The sequence below is a fragment of the Platichthys flesus genome, chromosome 15 (genome assembly GCF_949316205.1).
Source record: "Platichthys flesus chromosome 15, fPlaFle2.1, whole genome shotgun sequence".
NCBI classification, from domain to species: Eukaryota; Metazoa; Chordata; class Actinopteri; order Pleuronectiformes; family Pleuronectidae; genus Platichthys; species Platichthys flesus.
In genome coordinates, this window is record NC_084959.1 from 11,503,155 (window position 1) to 11,525,134 (window position 21,980).

General features: G+C 41.1%; 2 protein-coding genes across 2 annotated transcripts; one reads left to right on the forward strand and one right to left on the reverse strand.

Annotated features, from left to right (window-relative positions):
- Positions 1-1,198: 1,198 nt before the first annotated feature.
- Positions 1,199-9,599, forward strand: LOC133969224 (multidrug and toxin extrusion protein 1-like). The gene is made up of 16 exons (XM_062405553.1): positions 1,199-1,451; positions 2,487-2,588; positions 2,772-2,840; positions 3,008-3,156; positions 3,286-3,328; positions 3,440-3,484; positions 3,684-3,781; positions 4,896-4,993; positions 5,498-5,679; positions 5,822-5,930; positions 6,083-6,158; positions 6,361-6,430; positions 6,533-6,665; positions 6,761-6,855; positions 7,805-7,868; positions 7,968-9,599. Exons 1-16 carry the CDS (start codon positions 1,260-1,262, stop codon positions 8,207-8,209), a joined length of 1,767 nt encoding a protein of 588 aa, XP_062261537.1. The 5' UTR covers positions 1,199-1,259; the 3' UTR covers positions 8,210-9,599.
- Positions 9,600-10,569: 970 nt separating this feature from the next.
- Positions 10,570-21,978, reverse strand: slc47a1 (solute carrier family 47 member 1). Its single transcript, XM_062405552.1, has 17 exons — positions 21,733-21,978; positions 21,281-21,382; positions 18,412-18,480; positions 18,171-18,319; positions 17,700-17,742; positions 16,714-16,758; positions 15,733-15,830; positions 15,127-15,224; positions 14,838-14,951; positions 14,540-14,607; positions 14,197-14,305; positions 13,545-13,620; positions 13,394-13,463; positions 13,152-13,284; positions 12,000-12,094; positions 11,470-11,574; positions 10,570-11,370 (listed from the first exon to the last, which is right to left on the reverse strand). The coding sequence occupies exons 1-17, from the start codon at positions 21,943-21,945 to the stop codon at positions 10,996-10,998; spliced, it is 1,962 nt and encodes a 653-aa protein (XP_062261536.1). The 5' UTR covers positions 21,946-21,978; the 3' UTR covers positions 10,570-10,995.
- Positions 21,979-21,980: the final 2 nt, after the last annotated feature.

Consider the following 21,980-nt stretch of genomic DNA (forward strand, 5'->3'; position numbering starts at 1 on the left):
CTCCCGTCGGCCTCCGTTAATTTCCCTTTCTCCTTCCTGTTCTCCTCTTGTCCCCCTGACCCCGAGGCGATCAATGCAGGTGAAACTGCAGAAATCGGCCGAGCGTTAGACAGCATGTTCTACGGCGTGTCGCAGGTTTGCACGGCCGTGTGTAATGGTAGCTGAAGGAGAAGCAAATGTATTTGCGATCGGGAAGCTGGTCAAACTTAGATGAGGCAGCGTTTGTATTTCAACAGGAGCAAAACAGCACCACTCGATGGGAGCTTCTCATAGCCACAGCAGAGAGGACCACATCCCTGAGGGAAGCAGTGGATATGAGTGTGTGTGTTGTTTTACAGTGATTTACCTGAATGTGGGGGAAAACACAAGTGTGTTTGACTTTTAGATATATTTTAAAGATCTAAGTCCACGGCCTGAGGTGCAATTACTATGCTTTCAAATCCAGTGTTTTTTGTTTGACAGCAGAAAAACATGCCATAGTGCCACAGATTCAAAATCTTTTACTTGATCCTGGGTGGGGATATGGGCGTGACCTGCAATAAACCATCCAGCCGGCCGTCTTCCATTCTCTTTAAAAGCCAGGCAATGAATGCGGCGCCGCCTGATTTGAAATGATCTACTGGAGTTTGGAGAGGAGGGTTGTCCTGGGACAGGGGGGGGATCTGCCCGAGTATTACAAATGTGAGGCACATTCCGGGACCCGGGCCATTTAGAGCTTTATAGACCAGAAGCAAAGTGTAACTTTGAAGCAGTGAGAGACTTTTACAAGAGTTATGGAGATCACCTTTTAACTCGTTTCCCCTCCACTGTAGTAAATTGTGACCATCATAACTTCCACCTCCCATCATTGCCCTGTTAATGTCAGTATGAAAGTGCTGCTGCTCTGACAGTTTTGTATTGACTGCAGATTTTTTTTTTACACTTCTACTGAAAACATTCAATCCTTTTGCATTTTGGCAGCCGAGAGAAAAACGACCAGCTCTGTTTTGGCAGCGTTTACAGTGCGCAGCTCATTGGTGGGTTGGAGGTGGAGAGATCTGACTTATAGCAATGCCCCGTCGTACTGTACCTGCCCACTCTCACAGGCAGAGAGCTCAGTGGGCAGGCTCTGCAGGCCTTGGTTATTCATTATTACCCAGGTAATTGGTTATTGATTACTCCCAGTCTTTTTGTCCTGTGTCTGTGGGGTTTGTACTGTACGAAACATCACTCAGTTTTTCAGGACTGAGTTCTGTTTTCCTCCAAAAGCTCATTTCAGAATGGAAGATTTAGCGACAGAAAAGTCATGTAAAGGAGTAAATGGAGAGTCCCAAAAAGACAAATCACCTCCCGCTGCGGCTGCTCCCAGGGTTGACTCATGCTGCGGCTCCTGCCTGAGAAGGATCAAGCTCTGGATACCTGTGGACTACAAGAATGAGACTGTTCACGTTTTAAAACTGGCAGGACCTGTGGTAAGATTGTGTTTGGATAAGAAAGTTTACAAGTTGAGTGAGATTTGACTCCAACAGACTTACACATTTTCAAAGCTGGGGGTTGTCAGTCTGCTGCGATATTCAGAGACACTGAATCGGAATCATATTTAGACATGGGAATAGGAAAATGTTTTCTCATTGAGGATGTTAGGACTGCCTATTTATACAACCAGCAATAGTTACAAGTATGTATGCCATTTAGTACCAAAATATAAGCAAATCATCGTGAGTTGCTTTTAATTTGAAAGGCGTAAATACCAGTAATTCTTTGCAATTTGCCACTAATTATCAACATATATTTTAACAGCAGTTGACAGATCAATATTTCCAAACTGGGATGATTTAGAAAAGTAATACATACAAATGTTTAATGGTCACGATATGTTACCATGATGAAAGCCTTGAGGCTGTACCAGACAAACACAATGCAATATGTTGGGTAACAGACCGGGACATTGTTTAGTCGCACTCTATTAGCATTTGAAGGTGTTCTGTAAAAACCTAGACATTTAAGAAATTAATACAAATTATGTTCAAATTAATCAAATCACAGTTGAATATCAGATTTCTCTCATAATGTCCCAATACACTTCCGTGTCAATTTTTGTTGAGCAAATATTAGCTCAAACTAGTTTTTTTCAATATCCCTCAGAAATAAGGTGTATTTGCGACTGTCTCCTCAACAGAAACCTCTATGTTTGTGCAAGTTTCCTCTTGTGGGAAATGCTTGATAAGGCTGTCAAAAACCTACACCCGTAATTACTAGAAGAAAAGGGAAGTAGGGAAGATGTTAAGAAATACAAAGGAGCCGCAGAGAAACACCACAGCAGAACACGTCAGCTGCCACAGCAAATATGAACATTTTCTTACCTCAAGGCCTTTTGAAACAATGATTTTGGAAATGTTTTATGAATAACAACTTGTGCAAACGTGTTAAGTTTCATTCATGTTTGTTGAAGTTCATTCACGGCTTTGACAGTTATTAGACACACGGAGCATGTTTGTGTTTCCCAGTTTATTTCCCAGTTGATGAGCTTCCTGATCGGCTTCGTCAGCATGGTGTTCTGTGGTCACCTGGGGAAGACGGAGCTGGCCGGCGTGGCTTTGGCGATAGCGGTGAGCGAGTCCTGCTTTTGTTTCTATTGGCCAGGACCACTGCTCATTCTCTTCCATAAAGCACTGCTTTTAAAATTTCACCATTTGTTTCAATCAGATTTACTTATTGGTGTGCGTTTTATTTTCTCTCTGTCTTTATTACATGAATATGTATTTTAATTTGGATATTTAATCTCACTACAGGTGATAAATGTCACCGGTATTTCCATTGGCTGTGGTTTGGCGTCAACGTGCGATACACTCATATCTCAGGTATTCCACTCATCTTATTTATACAACCAGGTCAGACCCGAACAGATGCTGCTGTTTTCACAATATGTTCTTTCACATCTGTTTCCCTGGGCCAGTGTTGCCCTTTGTGTCTTGCACATGAGCAGGTATTACTTCGTTTTCCTGTTCCTCTGACCCGTTTCCTGCAGACCTATGGGAGCGGTAACCTGAAGCGTGTAGGGGTGATTGTCCAGCGGGGAGTGTTGATCCTGCTCTTGGCCTGTTTCCCCTGCTGGGCCGTGCTCATTAACACTCAGCCCATTTTGCTGGCTGTCAGGCAGAGCGCAGAAGTCGCCAGGTGATCGCTTCCCTCTTCCACATCACTGCGTCACAGATGCTACTTCAGATGCTACATATACACTTATTGCTCATGAGCTCCTCAGTTCTATTTTTTGCACTTATTTATCATTTCCCTTTTTCCATAAAGACTCTCACAGCTGTATGTGAAGATCTTCATGCCGGCTCTGCCAGTGAGTTCAACTTCCTCCACGTTTCATTCTTTTGTATCTGTAGTGAATGGTTGTTGTGTGGCATTATTAATCTAATCAATCCCATTCACTGCACTGTGTTGGTTTCTGCAGGCTGCCTTCATGTACCAGCTGCAGGGGAGGTATCTTCAGAATCAGGTGCGTTAGCATGTGTCTAAGACCACCGGTGTGAAACCAAGTAATGACTGAAAGTTTGTCTGTAAATAGATCATTTTGAGCGTGCGTGTGTGTGTGTGTGTGTGTGTGTGTCAGTTTGTGTGTGTGTGTTGGAAACAGTGAGAAAGGAACAAACAGCGGGTGCACTGTTGGGTTTGAAACACCTCGCTCTGGTTCACAGGGCATCATGTGGCCACAGGTGATATGTGGAGCCGTGGGCAATGTTTTAAATGTAGTAATCAACTACGTCTTCCTCAATCTTCTAAACCTGGGGGTCCTGTGAGTATAGATCCACAACAGAACCCATCATTACACTCCCTATATTTCAGACCTTTTATACCACTATACAAGCTGGGACACATGTTGCCATTCCAAAAATCTTGGAAACCAAAAGAGATTAAGCCTCTGCCATGAGTGCCCCTACACTTTGGAATGATCTGCCAGAAGAGATTAGACTCGCAGAATCAGTTACCTGTTTAACTCACTTCTTAAATGGATAGTTCAATCAGAAATGGAAATTCACTCATTATCTACTCACCACTATGCCGATGGAGGGAGTCCACAAAACCCTTTTGGAGTTTCCGGGTTAAACAGCGTAGCAGCCGAATCTAATACAATTGAAGTAATTGGTGACCAAATCTCCAAACGTATGAAAATAACAGTGAGTCTGCAAGTCTTCCAAATTCGACTCAAAACGAGGTCATGTCCACCGTGTTTTAGGCCTTGAAGTCCAACAGAAGAGGCAAAGCTAGCAGACGTTAGCATTTCCAACGGGTCCTGATCGCACCTCGTAGGAAGATCAGCAGACATTTAGGCTCAAAACTTGGTGTAAATGATTCTGATTTGAGTTGAATTTGTTTGTTGGGGATTCCAGACCACACGAGCAGTATGGAGGCATGTTATATTTATTTCTGTTGTTTCTTTACGACTTAAGATAGTTCTTGCTGCAACGCTTCTTACCGCTGAAACTCCAAAAGGGTTTAATGGACTCAAACACTTCCCCCATCCTTCCATCAGCTTAGTGATGAGTAGATGATGAGTGAATTTTCATTTTTCGGCGAACTCTCCCTTTTAGGCACATCTCTATAGAAAAGCCCTTATCACATGATGACTATTCTTATCGGTATGGACATTTTTATTATCTTTTACGCTGTGACTTTCAAACTGTTGTAAAACACTTTTACTGTTACTTGTATTTAAAAGAGCTACACAAATAAAGTTATTATTAATATAATCTTGAAATATAAATTTGAAATGAATCAGTCAATCAGAGTAAGGATGCATAGATCATTCTTTTGATTTTCAATTTCAAAAGTCAACTGAACAGATTCATTTATATGAGTTCAGTTTTCAATGTTCTACTCCTTGCTTTATCCTTTTTACTCCACTAAAGTGGATCAGCAGCTGCCAATGCCATCTCTCAGTATTCCCTGGCTGTGTTCTTGTTTGTGTATATCTGCGCCAGAGGCCTGCACAAAACTACATGGGACGGTAAGTAGGGTATTAAATACTCTACTACTCATCCCTACTCTTTTAGTTTGTCTACTCCATTTCTATCGATAAATTAGCAGAAATAAATATCTGCAAAATGCACTGTAGTGATAACCCTCATGAATGCAGTGTTTTTTGCAGGGCTTTTGTATTAAATCTGAGATGCAATTTATAGATGTGAGTCTTTAGTCTTAAATTTCCAACCTGCCTGTAGATGAAATTCACATATCATGACGTTCAGCTGCATTTAACAAAAGACTCCCTAGCTTTCAAATTAATTGGACTTAAGTGAACTTACAGATATTCTTACTATCTCTACTTGAACTATAATAGCCAATTGACAAGGTAATTTCACCCCAAAATGAAAAACAAAATGCAGGTCCGTTAAATAAAGCATTAGAGTCATAAATATTTGTAATCCTCCCACTCAAAGGGAAGCATCACATTTCTTAATGGGTACAACCACATTTTGCTGAATCCCCCATACTTCCTATACTCTCCCAGGTTGGTCTCTAGACAGTCTGCAGGAGTGGGGGTCTTTCCTCCGCCTGGCCATTCCCAGCATGCTGATGCAGTGTCTGGAGTGGTGGCTCTATGAGATTGCAGGGTTCCTGGCAGGCGTCATCAGTGAGGTTGAGTTAGGGGCTCAGTCTATAGTTTATGAAGTGGCTGTCATCGCTTACATGGTAACTCCTCCACATTAATCTTCTGAAACTTCTTTTTAGTTTAAGCCTTTTTCTTGCTTTTATGTTGATCGTGCTCAAGTACGATTTATGGGTTTTGTCCTGGAAGTGACGGTGTTTTCATTGACATCATCCTGTCCCACAGTTCCCACTGGGTTTCTCGGTTGCTGCCAGTGTTCGGGTTGGAAATGCTCTCGGTTCTGGGAACACAGAACAAGCCAAACTGTCCAGCAAGGTCTCCGTCATCTGTGCATGTATGAACCTAATATGTAGTGATGTGTTTTTCCTCATTTGTACTGATCCACTACCCTATTCACCAAAAATCTTTTCTTTTCTCTTTTTTCTTTTTAAAATATTCTGCCTGGGGCTCTCATATGTTTAACCACCGTTCCTGAATAACACACAGGCATCACCTCATGTTTCATTGGAGCCTGTGTTGCTGCGTCCAAGGATGTGATCGGTTACATTTTCACCACAGAGGAGTATGTGCCGATTCTGACACTTGTGTAACATTCGTAGGTTGGCGGAGTCTTAGCTTAAAAAAACAATAACTAACAGCCTTGTGTATATTAACCTGTGAGGCAAGCTCAGAGTTTGTTCTGTCACCATCTTACGCATGATAGATGCAAGTTATTTCATCGTGTAGGTTGGTATTTGATTCTCATACCTGTATTTTCCTTTCAGAGACATTATTCAAAGGGTGGCTGATGTCATGCTGATGTACAGTTTCATCCATTTTGCAGAGGCCTTTTCGGTGAGGCTCTTGGCTGTAAAGGTCATGTTATCCCACCCCTGAGCAACAGAAACCTGACTTCTCATCCCCGATTTGAGATTTCTCTTCGCTTTGCCTCCACAGTGTGTGACAGGAGGTATTGTCAGGGGAGCAGGGAAGCAAAAGGTCGGTGCTCTGTGTAACCTGGTGGGTTTCTACTTCATTGGGTTCCCTATCGGAGCGTCTTTAATGTTCCCTGTCAAAATGGGGATAGTAGGTGAGACAAGTTGACACATTGTTTAGTAAGTCAGAGGGTCACTGCATTTTGTCCCTTTGAACTAATACACTTTCCTCTTTGTGTCTGTGTTGCAGGGTTGTGGTCAGGGTTTTTAATCTGTGTCGTGATACAGTCCCTATTCTTTCTAGTATTCCTGTGCAAACTAAACTGGAAGAAAGCCACTGAGGAGGTGAGTCACTCTGCATCTGGTTCAATGAATAGCCAGATATCGATATATTTATAGGCAATGTTCACATGGACAGCAATATTCTGACTATTCACCTAATTCTGTTTATTATTCATTATTTTGATTATGATGTTTACATGTGTTTACATCCTGTTTACGTGTGACAGAGCAGGTTTGATTATGAATCATGTTATCAAATCACAAAAGAAAAAGAAAACACAACAAGAAATTATAACGCACAATGGCAAATATGTTAAATCCTAAATAAAGACCATGCCTCCGTCCAATCAGCGCTGAGCTTTGTCCATAATAAGTACCCTCCTTCTCCATTAGAAGTTTATGCTGTTGTGTTTTGTGATTACTCATGTTTACTTCTTTGCTGGTATATTTTCTTATTTGTTATTCAGTTTTTGTATCCGTTGTCGTGCTTTCTTATTTGCTGCTGTTTCTTTTTTACTTGTAATTGTGTTTTGAACCTCAGGACTTCAGGACTAAGGTGGGAATACTCCACATGTCTTGATGTGATTAGAATCAGAATCAGGGTTTATTGCCAAGTTGGTTTAAACACATAGATACAGGGGCGGTGTGGCCAAGGGGGTAGAGTGGGCTTACTCAAACAAGAAGGTTGGTGGTTCAATTCCCCATCTGCATGCCGGAGTGTCCTTGGCAAGATACTGAGTACCTAAAAAAATGGCCTCATATATGTTGAGTGGACTAATTGTAAGTCGCTTCGGATAACAACCTCTGCCAAAAGACATGTAATGTAGTATATAGAATATGCTGTTTACATGGCAGTGTCTTGTTCAGACTGTACTAATCTGGTTCCTATCAGAACATTGTTGTCCATGTAATCAAGTCTAATACCCACTCTTGTGTTTCTCATTCTTATATATATTTGTTTTTTTAAATGACTGATTTAAATGATGAAGCTTTTTTACATGTCTCTGAACAGGCGCAGGTAAGAGCAGGAGTCCACCTTACAGAGCGGAACCAGATCTTTGGGATAGAAAACAATGGTGAACACGAGCTTCCGACAGATAACGTGTGGACTTCTTTGGGGAAATTATTCCACAAACAGACCCTTACCTTTTTTTTTTTAAATCTCTGCCTCACAGCCCAGGAGTGTGGTGAGAAACGGACCCACATAGAGACGTGTGGATCCAGTTCTCTGAGTCCAGGAGAGGGGAGGCTGGAGGCGCTCGATGCAGGTCAGCAAACCTCACATGACAACGCGGCTCTGTCAGTCAGGCAGCTGGTGGTGCGACGTGGGCTCACCGTACTGCTCATGTTCATCATCCTCGCTGCTGGAGTCTGCATCAGTGAGATGCTCGTCAGACTGCTCCGATTAGACGAGTGACCACGTACATGCAGCACCAATCAGAGCGCCGCGATTCTGCCTTCCAGATTACAGACGTACAGAATGTTCGTGTTTTGCGGTAAAGCATTTAAGGGGGGGGGGGGGGGGGTTTAGGGACACATGCAGTGAGCGAATCAATAGTCAGGAGTGTAACACAACAAGTACCTGTTTGTGTGTAGCAAGAATCAGAGATTACTATCCCCCTATCTTAAGCAACCTCTAAGGGCAAAATTCTATTCCATACAAAATGTCAGATGTGTACTTATATAGATAAAGTAATAGCTGGCATTAGAAGGATGCAGGACAAACAATTAAATAAATATTACTTTATTGTATTAAACTAGTGGCATCTTCATTTTTGTGGAACTTGAAAAGTTCATTCACCCTTTCCCTGATTCATATTTCTAAATCTATAAATGCATCTATTCAACAGTTCAACCCACTCACTTAAGCAGCTGTTCCATTTGTCATCTTTTGGAAGATCTAAAGAAACAAAGCACGAGCTGAACTGAAGAAATGCTGTAAAGACATGTCTCCTTTAGAAAAAAGAGACATTCTGCGTACGAAGGTCTCACATATCAAGACACTGACAGAAAATATGTCCTTATCCTGCAGCATATAGACAGAATAGATGCCACAATTAGAATTAGGATGATTAAATGCTATATTTAGGCTACAGCGCGTCAGTGGGTGTGTTTTCATCATCCAACACAGAAGAGCGGCTCTTTCCCTTCGGTTTATTTTTCTTTTGCTTTGATCTACGTCGCCATTTTTGGTTATAATGAAATGTCTGTGCGCTCCCACTGCAACAAGCCTGCTGGATGGAGACACGTCAGACCGAGCCAATCAGCCTCCTATTGCTCACTCGGAAGTATAGAATTCAATCCTGCAAAAGAGCTAACTTTATAGTTTGAGAATTATCCTCATTCGTTTTCGTCTTGGCATTATATAAGGAGATTGATCCCATTTTCATATCTGTCAGTTAACTGGGTTTGCTTGTCTTAGCACAAAGACTAGAAACTCCCAATAGTCCTTTATAATTTGATCAAAACCAAATTTTACACAATCAGTTATCAGTTCTCAAAATATGATATACTATTGGCTTGTATCTGCAAAGGCTTTCAGGCTAGTTGCTTCATGCAGTCCTGTTCATGCTAACAGTCTAGTAGAAATCCCATCTAACTCTAACCACAAAGCAAATGAGTTTATTTCCCAAAAATCGCTGACTTCATCACTTATAAGCCAACTAACGTGACTTTACAGTTAGCTCTAAATTAGAATTTTATTCAAGTGAACTTGTTCAATTGCTGCTTTTGTCACTATCAAACTGAATGTCCATATCTCTCAATCCCCGTAACACCACTGTTAATTGCAAACATTTACATTTTAAATCATTTATATGCCTTTTACACCTTTGCTCTTCATTACTAAGTTAAATATTGGAAAGAGGTGTTGAGATGTGGTTTAAACACACATTGTTTTTCAATATTCCAACGTCCAAGCACATTGAAGTTCAAGGAGCAGGTGAAAGCAAAATAACCTTTGTACAGTATCTTCTGATTTAATCATTTCAACAGCTTTATAGGTCTGTTTCCATAAATATTTTTAAGCCAGTGCACCCACACGCCACTGCTCTCCTACCCCAAACCAACACCAGCAACAGATTGATGTCAGCAGCAGTCACATAAGAAGCTGCATATGAATGTATCATTATTATATGTAAATCAAGCTTGATTCTGATTGGTTAAATCGTTGTCTGAGCCTCAGTCTTGCTCATCAGCGGAGACACTGACTCACAGAGGCCGGCTCCTCACAGAGACTGTAATCTTGGCCTGCTCACCTCCAGAGGCTGCAATCAGTAACATGCTGTGGCGTCATTAACAAGTGACTGTGTAAAGATCTCCTGTCACTGTTATACAACGACAACTTGTGTTACAGTCAAGGAATCGCACATTAACTTCTGGGTTTTGTTGCTACGTGGTACAATGACAACTGGAATTTAATCATGTTATGGCTGTAGTTAGAATAAAAGATTTGCATTTACTGCCATTGGACAGTGGACATGTATATGATGTCAACAGCAAGGCCACAATAATTTGTGGTTGTACTTTTTAATCATCCTGCGTATTCTTTATATTTTCCCATAAATCATTTTTATTGATTGCAATCAAAGTGCATTACATCATTGGCCCTAAATATACAGTAAAAAAAAACTCTTATTATTTAACAAATACCTGTGTTATGGAAATATAGCAATGACATATAGAGATTTACATATTTACATGTAAATATGTCAATTTTACGTTGCATATTTACAATCAGTCAAAAGTTAAAACACAAGAAAATGATTTAAGAGAATATATGTCACAGTGCAAAATTTTAATCGAGACAAGAAATCAAAGAGTGTCAGTGGAAAAACCTTTGTTCCTTGAATCCCACATGGTCTCTTAGTGACAGCTTTATAACTAATGTGTCCTCTTTCTGAGCAGGTTAAAACATGATCTTTGTGACAAGACCTTTGTTCAAACTGTCACTTTCAGTCTCTCTTGATATTTCCTCGGCTACCTCTGTGGTATTTCTCAGCAGCGCAGAACGGACACATCTTTTTCTCTGTGCGTAAAAGAGGCAGCAGCCCCTGTGGAGCTGATGTTTTGCAAAAATGACAACCTGAGCTTTTTTCAACATGAGTTGTCATTTTGGGCAAAATTCAACACTTTTTCACTCTAGTTGTGAATTGCCAGTTTGTCAGAACTGTACTCAGCTGCCACAGTCAGAGTTGATATGGCTCAGAGAGTCAGGGTCAGGTTCAGAGGAGCCGACGGGGTTGAAGTGGAGACATTGGCCCAGTTCAGGGTGGAGTTGGACATGCTCTGAGTGGAGGGCTCTGGAGCAGGGAACGCGATGTGGAAAGCAACACCTACAGCCAGAATAAGAACCAAAACCGAGACCATGAGTCCCCGTCGCAAGATCAGCTGAGTGACGGAAAGAAGCTCCTGAGTTTTGGTGTTTGAAGTGTGTTTGCTCTGCTCAGCATCGCCACCAGCGCCCCGCGTGCTGGTGTTGTTGCCCTCGGCCTCGTGACCTGCTTTCAGCTCCTGATCCTGGGTGTTAACTGGACTGTAGCCATCTGACTCCGGAAAGACTTTTCCGTCCGCCTGGGCCTTCAGGGTGCAAAAGTGTTGCTGTTACTCGGTGTGCATGTGGAGTGTGATAAAACACACATATACAAAGAAGTGAGCACAATCTGCATGGTCTCTTACTTTGTCAGGGTCGTCAAGTACGTCAGACATCATCGCTTCACTCAGCACTGTACTCACAGGGCGTTTTGGTATCACCACCACTCTCCTTCCAGCTCGCTGTTGAGCCTGAAATCACATTAAAGGTAAATTCATGACACCCATTTTTATTTAGGTAGAAAAAACAATCAAATCTCTTTCAGAGGTTTCAGATTTGTCACTAATAACATCCGCTTTTCCATTCAAAAGCTTTTATTAAGATTAATTTGTGACAAGTTTGAGTGTGTGTGTGTGTGTCTGTATACAAATCATGTAAACAAAAGAATTTGGATCAATAATAATGTTGTAGAAAAAAACAAAGCTGTGACAAATTCAGTTGATACAGGGAAAGTGCTGTAAGGACGTAACAATGTAGTGATGGGACTGCCGCCTAGTGGCCGCAGAAAATTTACCCGATAAGACATTTCAGTTGATCCCATTCACACTCCTCTAGTCAGTCTTTTCTGTCCAGATGTTTAAATACTGCAGTTTACAGGATTATAAGAAGATCCTACCTTTTGTGTGACTTTCTTCCAATTTAGTTTGTAGATGAGAGTGAGGAAGAAGCCCGCCTCAAAGACCCCACATATCAGGAGACCCGTCCACAGGCCTAACAGGAGAAGCACACGAATGCAGATGATTTGATTAAATATCTCCAGTGTTTTCACATCATAAATACAAGTAAAAACTAGATAACAAGAGAACATGTACATAGTATTTTGTTTAAAAAGCTCCAAGATACAACCACTCAAGTAACTGACATGCAGAATTTTAGCATTCTAACATAAAATAAATAAATACAAATTACAGTTGAAGTTGACGGTAATATCATTAGTTTTGTGACTTTATAAATATTCAAATTTAGATTTGATGATGGACCGTGGGGAAAAGTGTAGAGGTCAACCGGATGATTATAATACATCCTGAACATCCTGAACAAAATAAATATACATAACATAATGTACCAAATTTCATGTTATTCAATTAAGTGGCCAATGAGGCTCATTCCTCACTAATGTGTACTGAACAAAACATATTGCATATCTTATTATGATTATGATTATTGTTGCACTCTGAACTATTCTGAAAGATTAATTAAAATCCATTCAACTTCCTAAAGAGCTTCACCAGGTTGGTCTCCTCATGGAACAAGCACAAAGGTACACACCTCACAAGGTCAAAGCTTAAATGCACGTTGTGTGTGTGTGTGTGTGTGTGTGTGTGTTTGTGTGTTTGTGTGTTTGTGTGTGGTTTGTTGGTCTAACTAATGAATACCTATTCAAATATAGACACACTTCCTTATTTCATACTTCTGCTGCCGTACTTCCAAGTTGCTGCTCATTGGATGATACAAGATTTATTCATGACCAAGTCAATGTCTGGGATATTCGCTGCTCAGTGTCAGTTCCTGCCTTTCAGAGTAAAGTGATGTAAGTGTGAAACGTTTGTTTCTTCTTAAGGGAGCGACGCTTGCAAACTTGTTCAGAAAGCCAACTCGAGCTGCGCTTATCCAATCATGTGACACACATCTTGTGACATACCTCACTCTCCACAATCATCTATAATACACATCCACTAAAAAAGTTAAGTGATAATTTTTCATCAAAATCCATCAATCCATCAATCAATTTCAATGCAGAAACTCTCACAGATAGAGTGAATAATACCTAATATTCTGAGCTGGGCAGCAAACATCAGAGCTATTCCCACTGGCAGACCGATGCAGTAGTAGCTCACCAGGTTGGACAAGGCAGCGATTTTCTGCATCCCAGATCCGACAAGAATCCCTGAGCAGACGCACTGAGAACACACACAGTGAAACAAAGAAGTATAGAGCTGTGTGTGTGCTACTCGACATGAGGGTTCAGTAATTAGACCAGATCATCTGTTCTGTTCTGTAATAACCTACATGGAGCGCATCAAAGAATTGTAGAAACATGTAGACCGTGATGGTCCCTTCGACAAGCTTCAAGATGTTCCTAGAAACAGTAGAAGATCATCAGAAAACAGAGTTGTCTTCACCCGGTGCAGAACTGAATGGATGTTGGTGTGAAACTCACTCGTCAGAGGTAAACATGTAGCCAAGGTAGGGCTTACAGACAGCAACGAAGATGCCCAGGAGCACGGCAAGCAGCCCTGCAGCAAAGACATAGGATACAATACGTAAGACCTCCGGATTCCCATTAAACGTAACTGGTTACATTGGTGTACACTGTATTTGAGATCTTTAACTAAAGCCATTTTTAGATATGAAGTCCAGAAAATTGGGTCAAGATCATGTTCTTTCACATGTGAAGAACGTAGCAGGAGATGGTCCGGGTCAGACGTGTTCCCAACAACAGGAACATTCAGGCGAAGGGTGGCTTCCGAGGAGAGCGTGCACTGACAACCTTGTCGGCGTGTTGATTGTGTATGGCAACTCTTTGTCATCCTGAGATTTTTGAATTCTTAAAAAATATTTCAGGACAATTTCCTGCTGTATTCTCACATGAGCTCACTTTGACATTTTCCAAACATTTTATTCAGGCGCTGGCAGGACAAGTTCTGGGAAATGTCCAGAGCAACTGATTCAATCTTCCGTGTTCTCACATTTATCCACCGGAGAAAATTTCTGGGAAATGTTTGGAAGTGAGTGCATGTTTGAAAGCACTGTTTTAGGTGTATTATTAGAAATTATACACCTGGCCATAATACAATTGTGTCTCTTCATACCTGTTAGAACCAGGGCCACTTTGCAGGTGATTACGGCCCTGGCGGTGTGTCCGGCCCCCAGAGCATTGCCAACTCGCACACAGGTAGCTGCTTGAATACCCAGAGGGAACTGCAAAGACCCAGCTTCAGTGTCATTTACACATTCACAAAACCATTTTGTTAGAAATGCCTATTCTTCCAGAGATTGTTACCAACACCATTTTCAAGCCATGTGAATAAATCTTCAAACATTTTATAAAGTTTTAAGCTTAGATAAATTGACTGGCTCCTTACAGGAGTTTTTATCAACAGTAAATAATTACAAAGTAATTGGTAAATGTTATAACAAATGGGTGATACATACCATAAATGTTATGGCTCCTATTTCCATCATAATATGCTGGGCAGCAAGATCCGTCTCACCAAGTAACCCTGGTATGAAAAAGGTCAAATTAACAAAAGAAATGAACAAAGACTTTTGCATCATGCCTGAAAGCTTCAGGAAGAAATTTATCAAACACAGGAAGCAAACCTAAGATGGAAATGGTTTATTAGTCTGATGATGTAAGAAAAACAACGTCAAAGATACAGACTTTTTGGATTCATTAACTTTATGATAGTCAAAAACCAGAACTTTAACGTTTTTTAAAGAAAACACTGACCTGAAACGATAGTGCCAATTTCCCAGATCCACCATTCAAAGCAGACCATAAACACACTGGGAATAGCCAGCTTCATGTAGGAGCCCCACTCCTGCAAACAGTCAGTGGTCCAGCCTGCAGATAGTTTCACAGAGAGAAAACATATTCAATATGGCCTGTAGAGGACGGTAGATGACTGAAGACTGCTTTCACGTTTCTTATGCCTTTTGGCCTAGATGCATTTCTATAAATGTCAATTCTGACGTGGTCATTTAGGATTTGGTATTCACGTTTGTGTGTATGAATTCACCTCCCCACGTCTGCAGATGGAGCTTCTTCCATCTAATGTAGCCAAACAACAGCAGGCAGAGGATGATTTGAGAGAGGCTGTTGGCGATCACCGATCCTCTGCAAACACACACGGCAGAACATCTTTACATATTGGAGAGGTGTCTGCTGACGTCTAACTGTGACTCCATCCCTCTCTTCAGGCAAAGACAGGGGGAAGGACGGAGTCACAGTACATCAGCACGGAGACGGTTGAAGTTATTGTGGTCTGAGCACACTTCATGTCTGAGGGTCTCATCCTTAAAGACTAAGAGGAAAAACCAATGAATCAAATGTTTGTCCAGCTGGACTTGGATCCACTCCTGTCAAAGCTCACCCTCTTTTCTTTACTCGGGCTCCCTCTCTAAATAAAGTAAAGATAATAAACATCAGTGTCGGACTGACTCAATTTTATCAGATTTTTCTCAGATCAACATTCAAGTCTAATGAGCTCCGTGACCTCCTGTCCCCTTCTCTCCAAACCCACCCACAGGACCTCTCCTCTCTGAACAACAGTGAAATGATCATAGTGAAGTGATCAAAGGCTTAACTACTAGATTTCATTGGTCAGCAGAGAGGCAGCACTTACATGATGCCCCACTGGAGGCTGAAGATTAAGACGTAATTGACCCCCAGGTTTAAAATGTTTGTCGCTGCTGCGGTGTACAGCTGAGGAAGAATAATCCCCTGCCAAACAAAAAGGACACACGATCAACTGCATGAACAACAAACTGAAACTTATTATTCCTCAAAGCAATGTCAGGAAGAAGTTCCAATAACAAGACATACACAGTCGTGCTAGCACCTTGGTGAACTAGGATGCTGTGAGGAGGTACAGAGATTTAAGATCAGAGCCGACATCAGCATGCTTACATACTCACCATGTGACATGTTTTACTATTATTCCATTTTAGTATAGTGTGGTAGCATTTGCTGATTGGCACTTATATCAAGTACAGCTGAAGCTAATAGGATTGTAATTTGACTTGCAGGTAAAAAAAATTGACTGTATAAAGATGGACAGCATGACTGCTCCCCATAAGTGAAGCCAAAGCGTCTTGATCGCATATATATATAGAAATCTTTTTGACGTGTACTTTGACTTTTTAGTTTTTAGTCTCATCCAAAAAAAAGAAAGGGGTTTACCTATATATATATATATAGGTAAACCCCTTCTCTTTTTTGAGAGGGGTTTACCTATATATATATATATATAGGTAAACCCCTTCTCTTTTTTGGATGAGACTAAAAACTAAAAAGTCAAAAAGATTTCTTTCAAAGATGTCCAATTCATATCATCCCACTGATGTACAGTATTTAAAAAATAAATGTAATGTCTTTTATAAATCTTACAACAAATTTTGTTTACAACCAATGGATTGATAACCTATTAAATTTGTCTCTGATGCAATTCATCTGACTGATCATGATGTAAGCAGATCCTCATGTTTTTGTCCCTGGGTCCGACCTTTGCTTCGGGGACACAAACTCTTTGCAGCCTTTTTTTATTGAATTTTATTTAAAGGGAGAGAGTTTACGGAATTTCAGTGCAGCGGTTTCGTGGACTTACTTGGTTTTGTAGGTAGGCAACCTGCAGGTTATACAGTAACATGGCCTGGAGCAGGGAGACACAAAGGGAACAGTTTACAGAAAAGAAATGGCACAACTCTCAGATATCACGACTGTCTACATGTCCAATAATTGATAGGTTGTGTGTAAATCATGTTAACATGCTAACATCATGATGAAAATATTAATGGGGAATTTTCAATTACGCCTCCTGACTTTTACCAGATTATCTGGGTTAAATGAAGGCAGTAATTGGAATAAATGCAAAATGATGGATTACTCGTGTTGATTTTGAATCACTCTGGCATTCACACAACTTCATTGGATTACAAGAATTAAACATTTCACGATTCAACACACTTATCTACAGCTGCTTTTATGCCCTGCATTGCAGAGATACAGTTGCTCGGATTTTTCCATTATTGCTTTTAGAGAGAAATTAATTAAACAGGATTCGAATTTTGTCATGCCATTTTTTTTGTGTTTTTGTATTTATGCTGCAGTTCCAAAGATATTTCGGTTTAGCTGCCTCACATCCTTTACACAATATCCAGAGCATGTTCTAAATTCAGGTTATTGTTGAACTTAGGTCACGTCAAAGCTTTAAGCAAACATTGGTCAGATTATTAACAGTGGTCGGGTGAGAGAGTGCATGGTTTGAAAGGAGGCCAGGGAGTTTTGTGTTTTGTTGTCTTAACTGAACACTGGAACACACATAAGTCTTTTGATGAGCTTAAAGACTTGATCGGTGTTGATTCCTTGCCTCATTCGGCACTTTGCATATTCTAGGGTTCTCTTTACACCTAAACTTGATTAGCATTTCTCCGTTTAGTACCGAGCCTCCGGCTGATTCAAATATGCCAATTCTGTGGGTCAAGTAACTGCAGAAATATAACATTATACAACATGTATTGAATACAGCAATATAATTTATGATCCCCTGGGGGAACAACAATTTCCGCGATTGTTTTAGTTTAGTGCACCTACTGGAACAGCTGGTAAAAAGGCCATCAGGTAGAGCTGGGCAATTCTGAAGGAAAAGGAAGCAACATTAATTTAGTGCAGAGAAAAACTTTGACAATCGGTCTAAAAGTTTATATGAAAGCTTTGTTTCTAACCTACTTTGTTCCGTCAATATGAAATACATACAATGAGATGAATCTAATTTTACCACCTGGAGATGCATGTGTAATATTCACATATTTAAAAATGTATGGAAACTACAAATGAAATGCATGTTTTGGATGTTTACATATACATTTATAAATGCCCATACAAAGCTGAACTTATACACATCCACACACCTCTGTAAACACTAACCTTGAATAAACTAGATGTCAGTGATACAGTCAATTAGATAACAAAAACCAAGTCACTAAAGATAAAGTTAATGATGGCCTTTTTTTTTCTATCCTTAAACAAACTTAATGGATTATGAAGGCGATGTGGTCAGTGTACCTCACCACTTCGGCCTCTTGGTGCATGATGAGTAGTAAGTTGTGAGAGTTGATGAGAATAGCCCAGCAGGGCAGACAAAACAGCAGCAGGATGAGTGAACTCCTCTGTATGATGACTCCGACACGTTTCATGTTCTTGCCGCCAAATGTCTGTCAAAGCACAAACCACAATTATATCCGATTACACGTGTTCAAACGCACGACAAATAAATAATAAGGTGGAGATACGGCGGTTTGGTCACCTGAGAAATCAGCGTGTCACAAGCCACGGTAAGGCCATAGCCTGTTGCAGTGGTGGTCACGTTAATGGTCTGACATGCGGGAAAGTCAGACACAAACAAAATCTGCACATTAGGTTTTAGTTGTAACAATAGTTTTCCTTGTTCTCCTTTTTTGTCCATGTCTTGAGTAATACATACATTTGTGTAATGTTTAGACACCCAGCTTTTTTACACCTCCAGTGTTTCTGCAGCTAATGTGAAGGATTCCAGGCAGAATAGTCCAGCAGGCTTTATGTTCACACACATCAATGCTATACTGAAAGAGCAGACACTAGGCTAAAGCTGTGCATGATGGTGATATGCTGCCATAAAAGCAAAGCAGGACTCAGCAGGCCTCACCCCTGGATCCATCCCCTGCATACAGGGCTTTTTGGCTTGCTTATTTACTCCACTGTCAGTGTGTCCGACCTCAGACCATCATGCTCTTACAAGTGGACATGGACATCACACTCCTGGAAGTCCAGGATGACGCTCAGACCAACTTTTCCAGAATATCGTGTCTGATCTACTGTATTTGCCACTCTTCACACATCCCAATCGGTCCGGCACCTGACCGGATAAGAGTTTACAGCCAGTTGGAAGTAAGAGACACCATGTCAGCAAGGCCTCTTATCTGTATTCACTCACTCAAATCTTCCAGCATTCAGGCATGACTGTCCTAAACTGCTGATGTGGCGATCCAGGCTAGCCTACACCGATAAGCACATGGTTCAGTCTTTGAGGGCTTCTGTAGACAGTGACCAGGCAGTACATCAGAGCTTGTCCACAGATGTTGTGCAAACTGTGCACCCCTCCGGCTCAGCTCATTTTGCTCTGATGTTGCCATGGGAGAGACAATTAAGACTTTTGCAGTCATGTGGTGGTTTAGGGGTTTAGCAGCTTGACCATCACAACATCCCACATTTAGAACTGTATTACATTTTCATTTCTCACAGCCTTTCCTGCCTGTGACTCAAACTTCTAAGAAAGGCATAAAATACCTCAGAGATTTGGAGAGGAGATTACTGATTGACTCTTTCCCTGTACATGACTTAAATACCCCTAAGAGTAAACACCTTGTCAAAGTAAAAGGTGGCTCGGTTACATGCAGACACCCAGGGGGGGAATTGCATAATTTGTTCCACATTATAAGTAAAATGGCTTGTTTTGCGATAAGCTCAGATTGCCACACACAATTTGATTGTTCAGTATAGGCTGGATGGTTGATAAGCTTCAGTCAAGCACAGGTTCAACAGACAGGGTACATACACACTGTGGCTGCCACCCTGTCTGTTAGTTAAATCTGCTGCATGTGTTGCTCTTATTCTTGGTCTGCTCAGTCAGGTAGTCCGTGTTTAAATTTGAACCTTTATTGTGAACGTGTTGATACACTCCATTCTGCTGGGAGTCAACACATCCCCACACTGCAGCTTGTCGCAATTTTAAACTCACTGATTTTATTTTTAGGTGGGGACCATAAGTCTCAGTCATTTGAACCTCACTGTAGTTATGTTCTGCAGTGAAGTTCTGCTTCTGTCATTATCGCCTACATGGGTTTCTTTGACTTATACTTGACTTTGATTGGTTTGTTTGTGTCTTATTATAGAGTAACTACCAGCATCACCAAACTCAGGTACAGTAATCAACACTAGTTTAAATGTGCCAAATGAAAGTCCTTGTTGATTAAACTGTATATGTTAGAGACCTAGGCTGTTAGCAATCCTGACAAGCGCTTCTGCCTCTTTTTCTTCTTCTGTTGTTTTAATCTGCTCAACTCCATTGAATTACATTGTTGTTATGTCCTTTTGCTCTACATGTTTCTGCTGCCAGTCTTGGGTCTCGCAAAAGAGACATTTCAATTTTAATCTAAAAAAAACCCCTACTTTAATAGAAACTAAAATAAAAAATATAAGTGACAATTAGAGAAAAGGACCTTCATGCTACTTTGTTTTCAGGATGTGTACTTTGGCGACTCTTTGCCAACTCACAAGTGGTGGCCGTTAATTGTGAGCTCCAATGCTACGAGGAATAGGAACAAATCCAACACTCAAACACACTGACATTGATGTATGTACCAAACCATAAGCAGCTTGAGGCAGCTAAAAATGGAGCCAGACTTTTTATTTGGCCATTAACACATCATTCCAAGGTGCTAGCTGTAACCTTGCAAGTCACATTAGATAAACAGCTTGAAGATGTTGTTTTTGTTCTGCTACACAGTAATTAGTTACCAAGCTAAAGTAGATGGATACACATCGTTAGCGTTTCAGTTAACTGCTCTTCACAACCCTTGCCTCAGCTTGTGTGTCGCTGGAAGGTTGCTGATTGCCAAATGCAGCATTTCAACAACGGAGTATCCTCCATTTTGTTTCGTATAGACATCTGGTCCGGTTTTAAGACTCTGGACTTCTGAGAGGAGGTTTGAATAAGTGTTTCATTTTATTTATAGGTTTAATTGACAAAATGTGTGCTGAGAGAAAATACTTTTATCTGCTTGCATGACAATTCGTTACTGTTTTACCTGTGTTCTCTGGTCTGTACCCCATGTGGCGTGGCAGGCGTTGATATAATATCAGAGTATTGTTTATGTATGATGAGGTAAGAACACCACATCACATCAGTTATTAAAGATCTGTGCTCTCAGTATGATATTGATAGCAACTGTTAGTAGATGTCCACTGCACTACAGGTATACACAAGTATACAGACGCTCATGATATCCCTATATAGAAGAAATTATAGCAATATCAATTGCAGCAAGAAAATTATAAGTAGTGGTTTTATATGCAGAAGAATTTATATACTTATAATTACAATTTGTCTATATGCAACAAAGGAGTATTGATCATACCGCTGAGGCCAGTGCAAATCCTGCCAGTTCTGCATTGCCAATGTGCCCAGCGAATATGGTGGTGACAAACGGCAGGAGGAAGCTGAGAATCCGAGACAGCAGCTGTAGAAACAAACAGAGATGGTTTCCAGACAGCTCATCTTTGGTCAGGGGAAGCTGATCGAAGCAGCAGAGCAGTGCCGATAACTGTGTTCAGACAGCTTATCTGTTAACGTGAGTTAAAGAGCAGTGTTGTGCAATCAGCACTGACTGACGTGCAGCATAGAAACCATGTTATTTCAGCTTTTGCATACGGCATATACATTCAGACTTGCTAAATGATTGAACTGATTGTTTGATGTAATAGTGCACATTCAGCAGAAACTCTGCAACATATACAGTTGCATTAGAGTTGAGGCAAACATACCATCCCCCCACCACCCCCACCAGCACTTCAACTTTCCCCTACTCACCAGTGGGCCCGTGAGTTGTAAGAGGTGGTAGAGTTCCACTCTGTAGGCCAGTGGCAGCCACCTTCTCACACATGCCAACTGACACAGTTTGGAACTGGCTGCTGCCGTGGCCTCGTCTCCCTCAGCCTCGGCCGCCTTTGCAGCAGAAAGCCCAGCGACGGGCGCTGCACCCGGCGAGGGTGGTGCAGGTTCCGGTGAACCCAGCTTCTCCATTCAATCACAGAGAAAGAAGACAGATGACTGAGAAG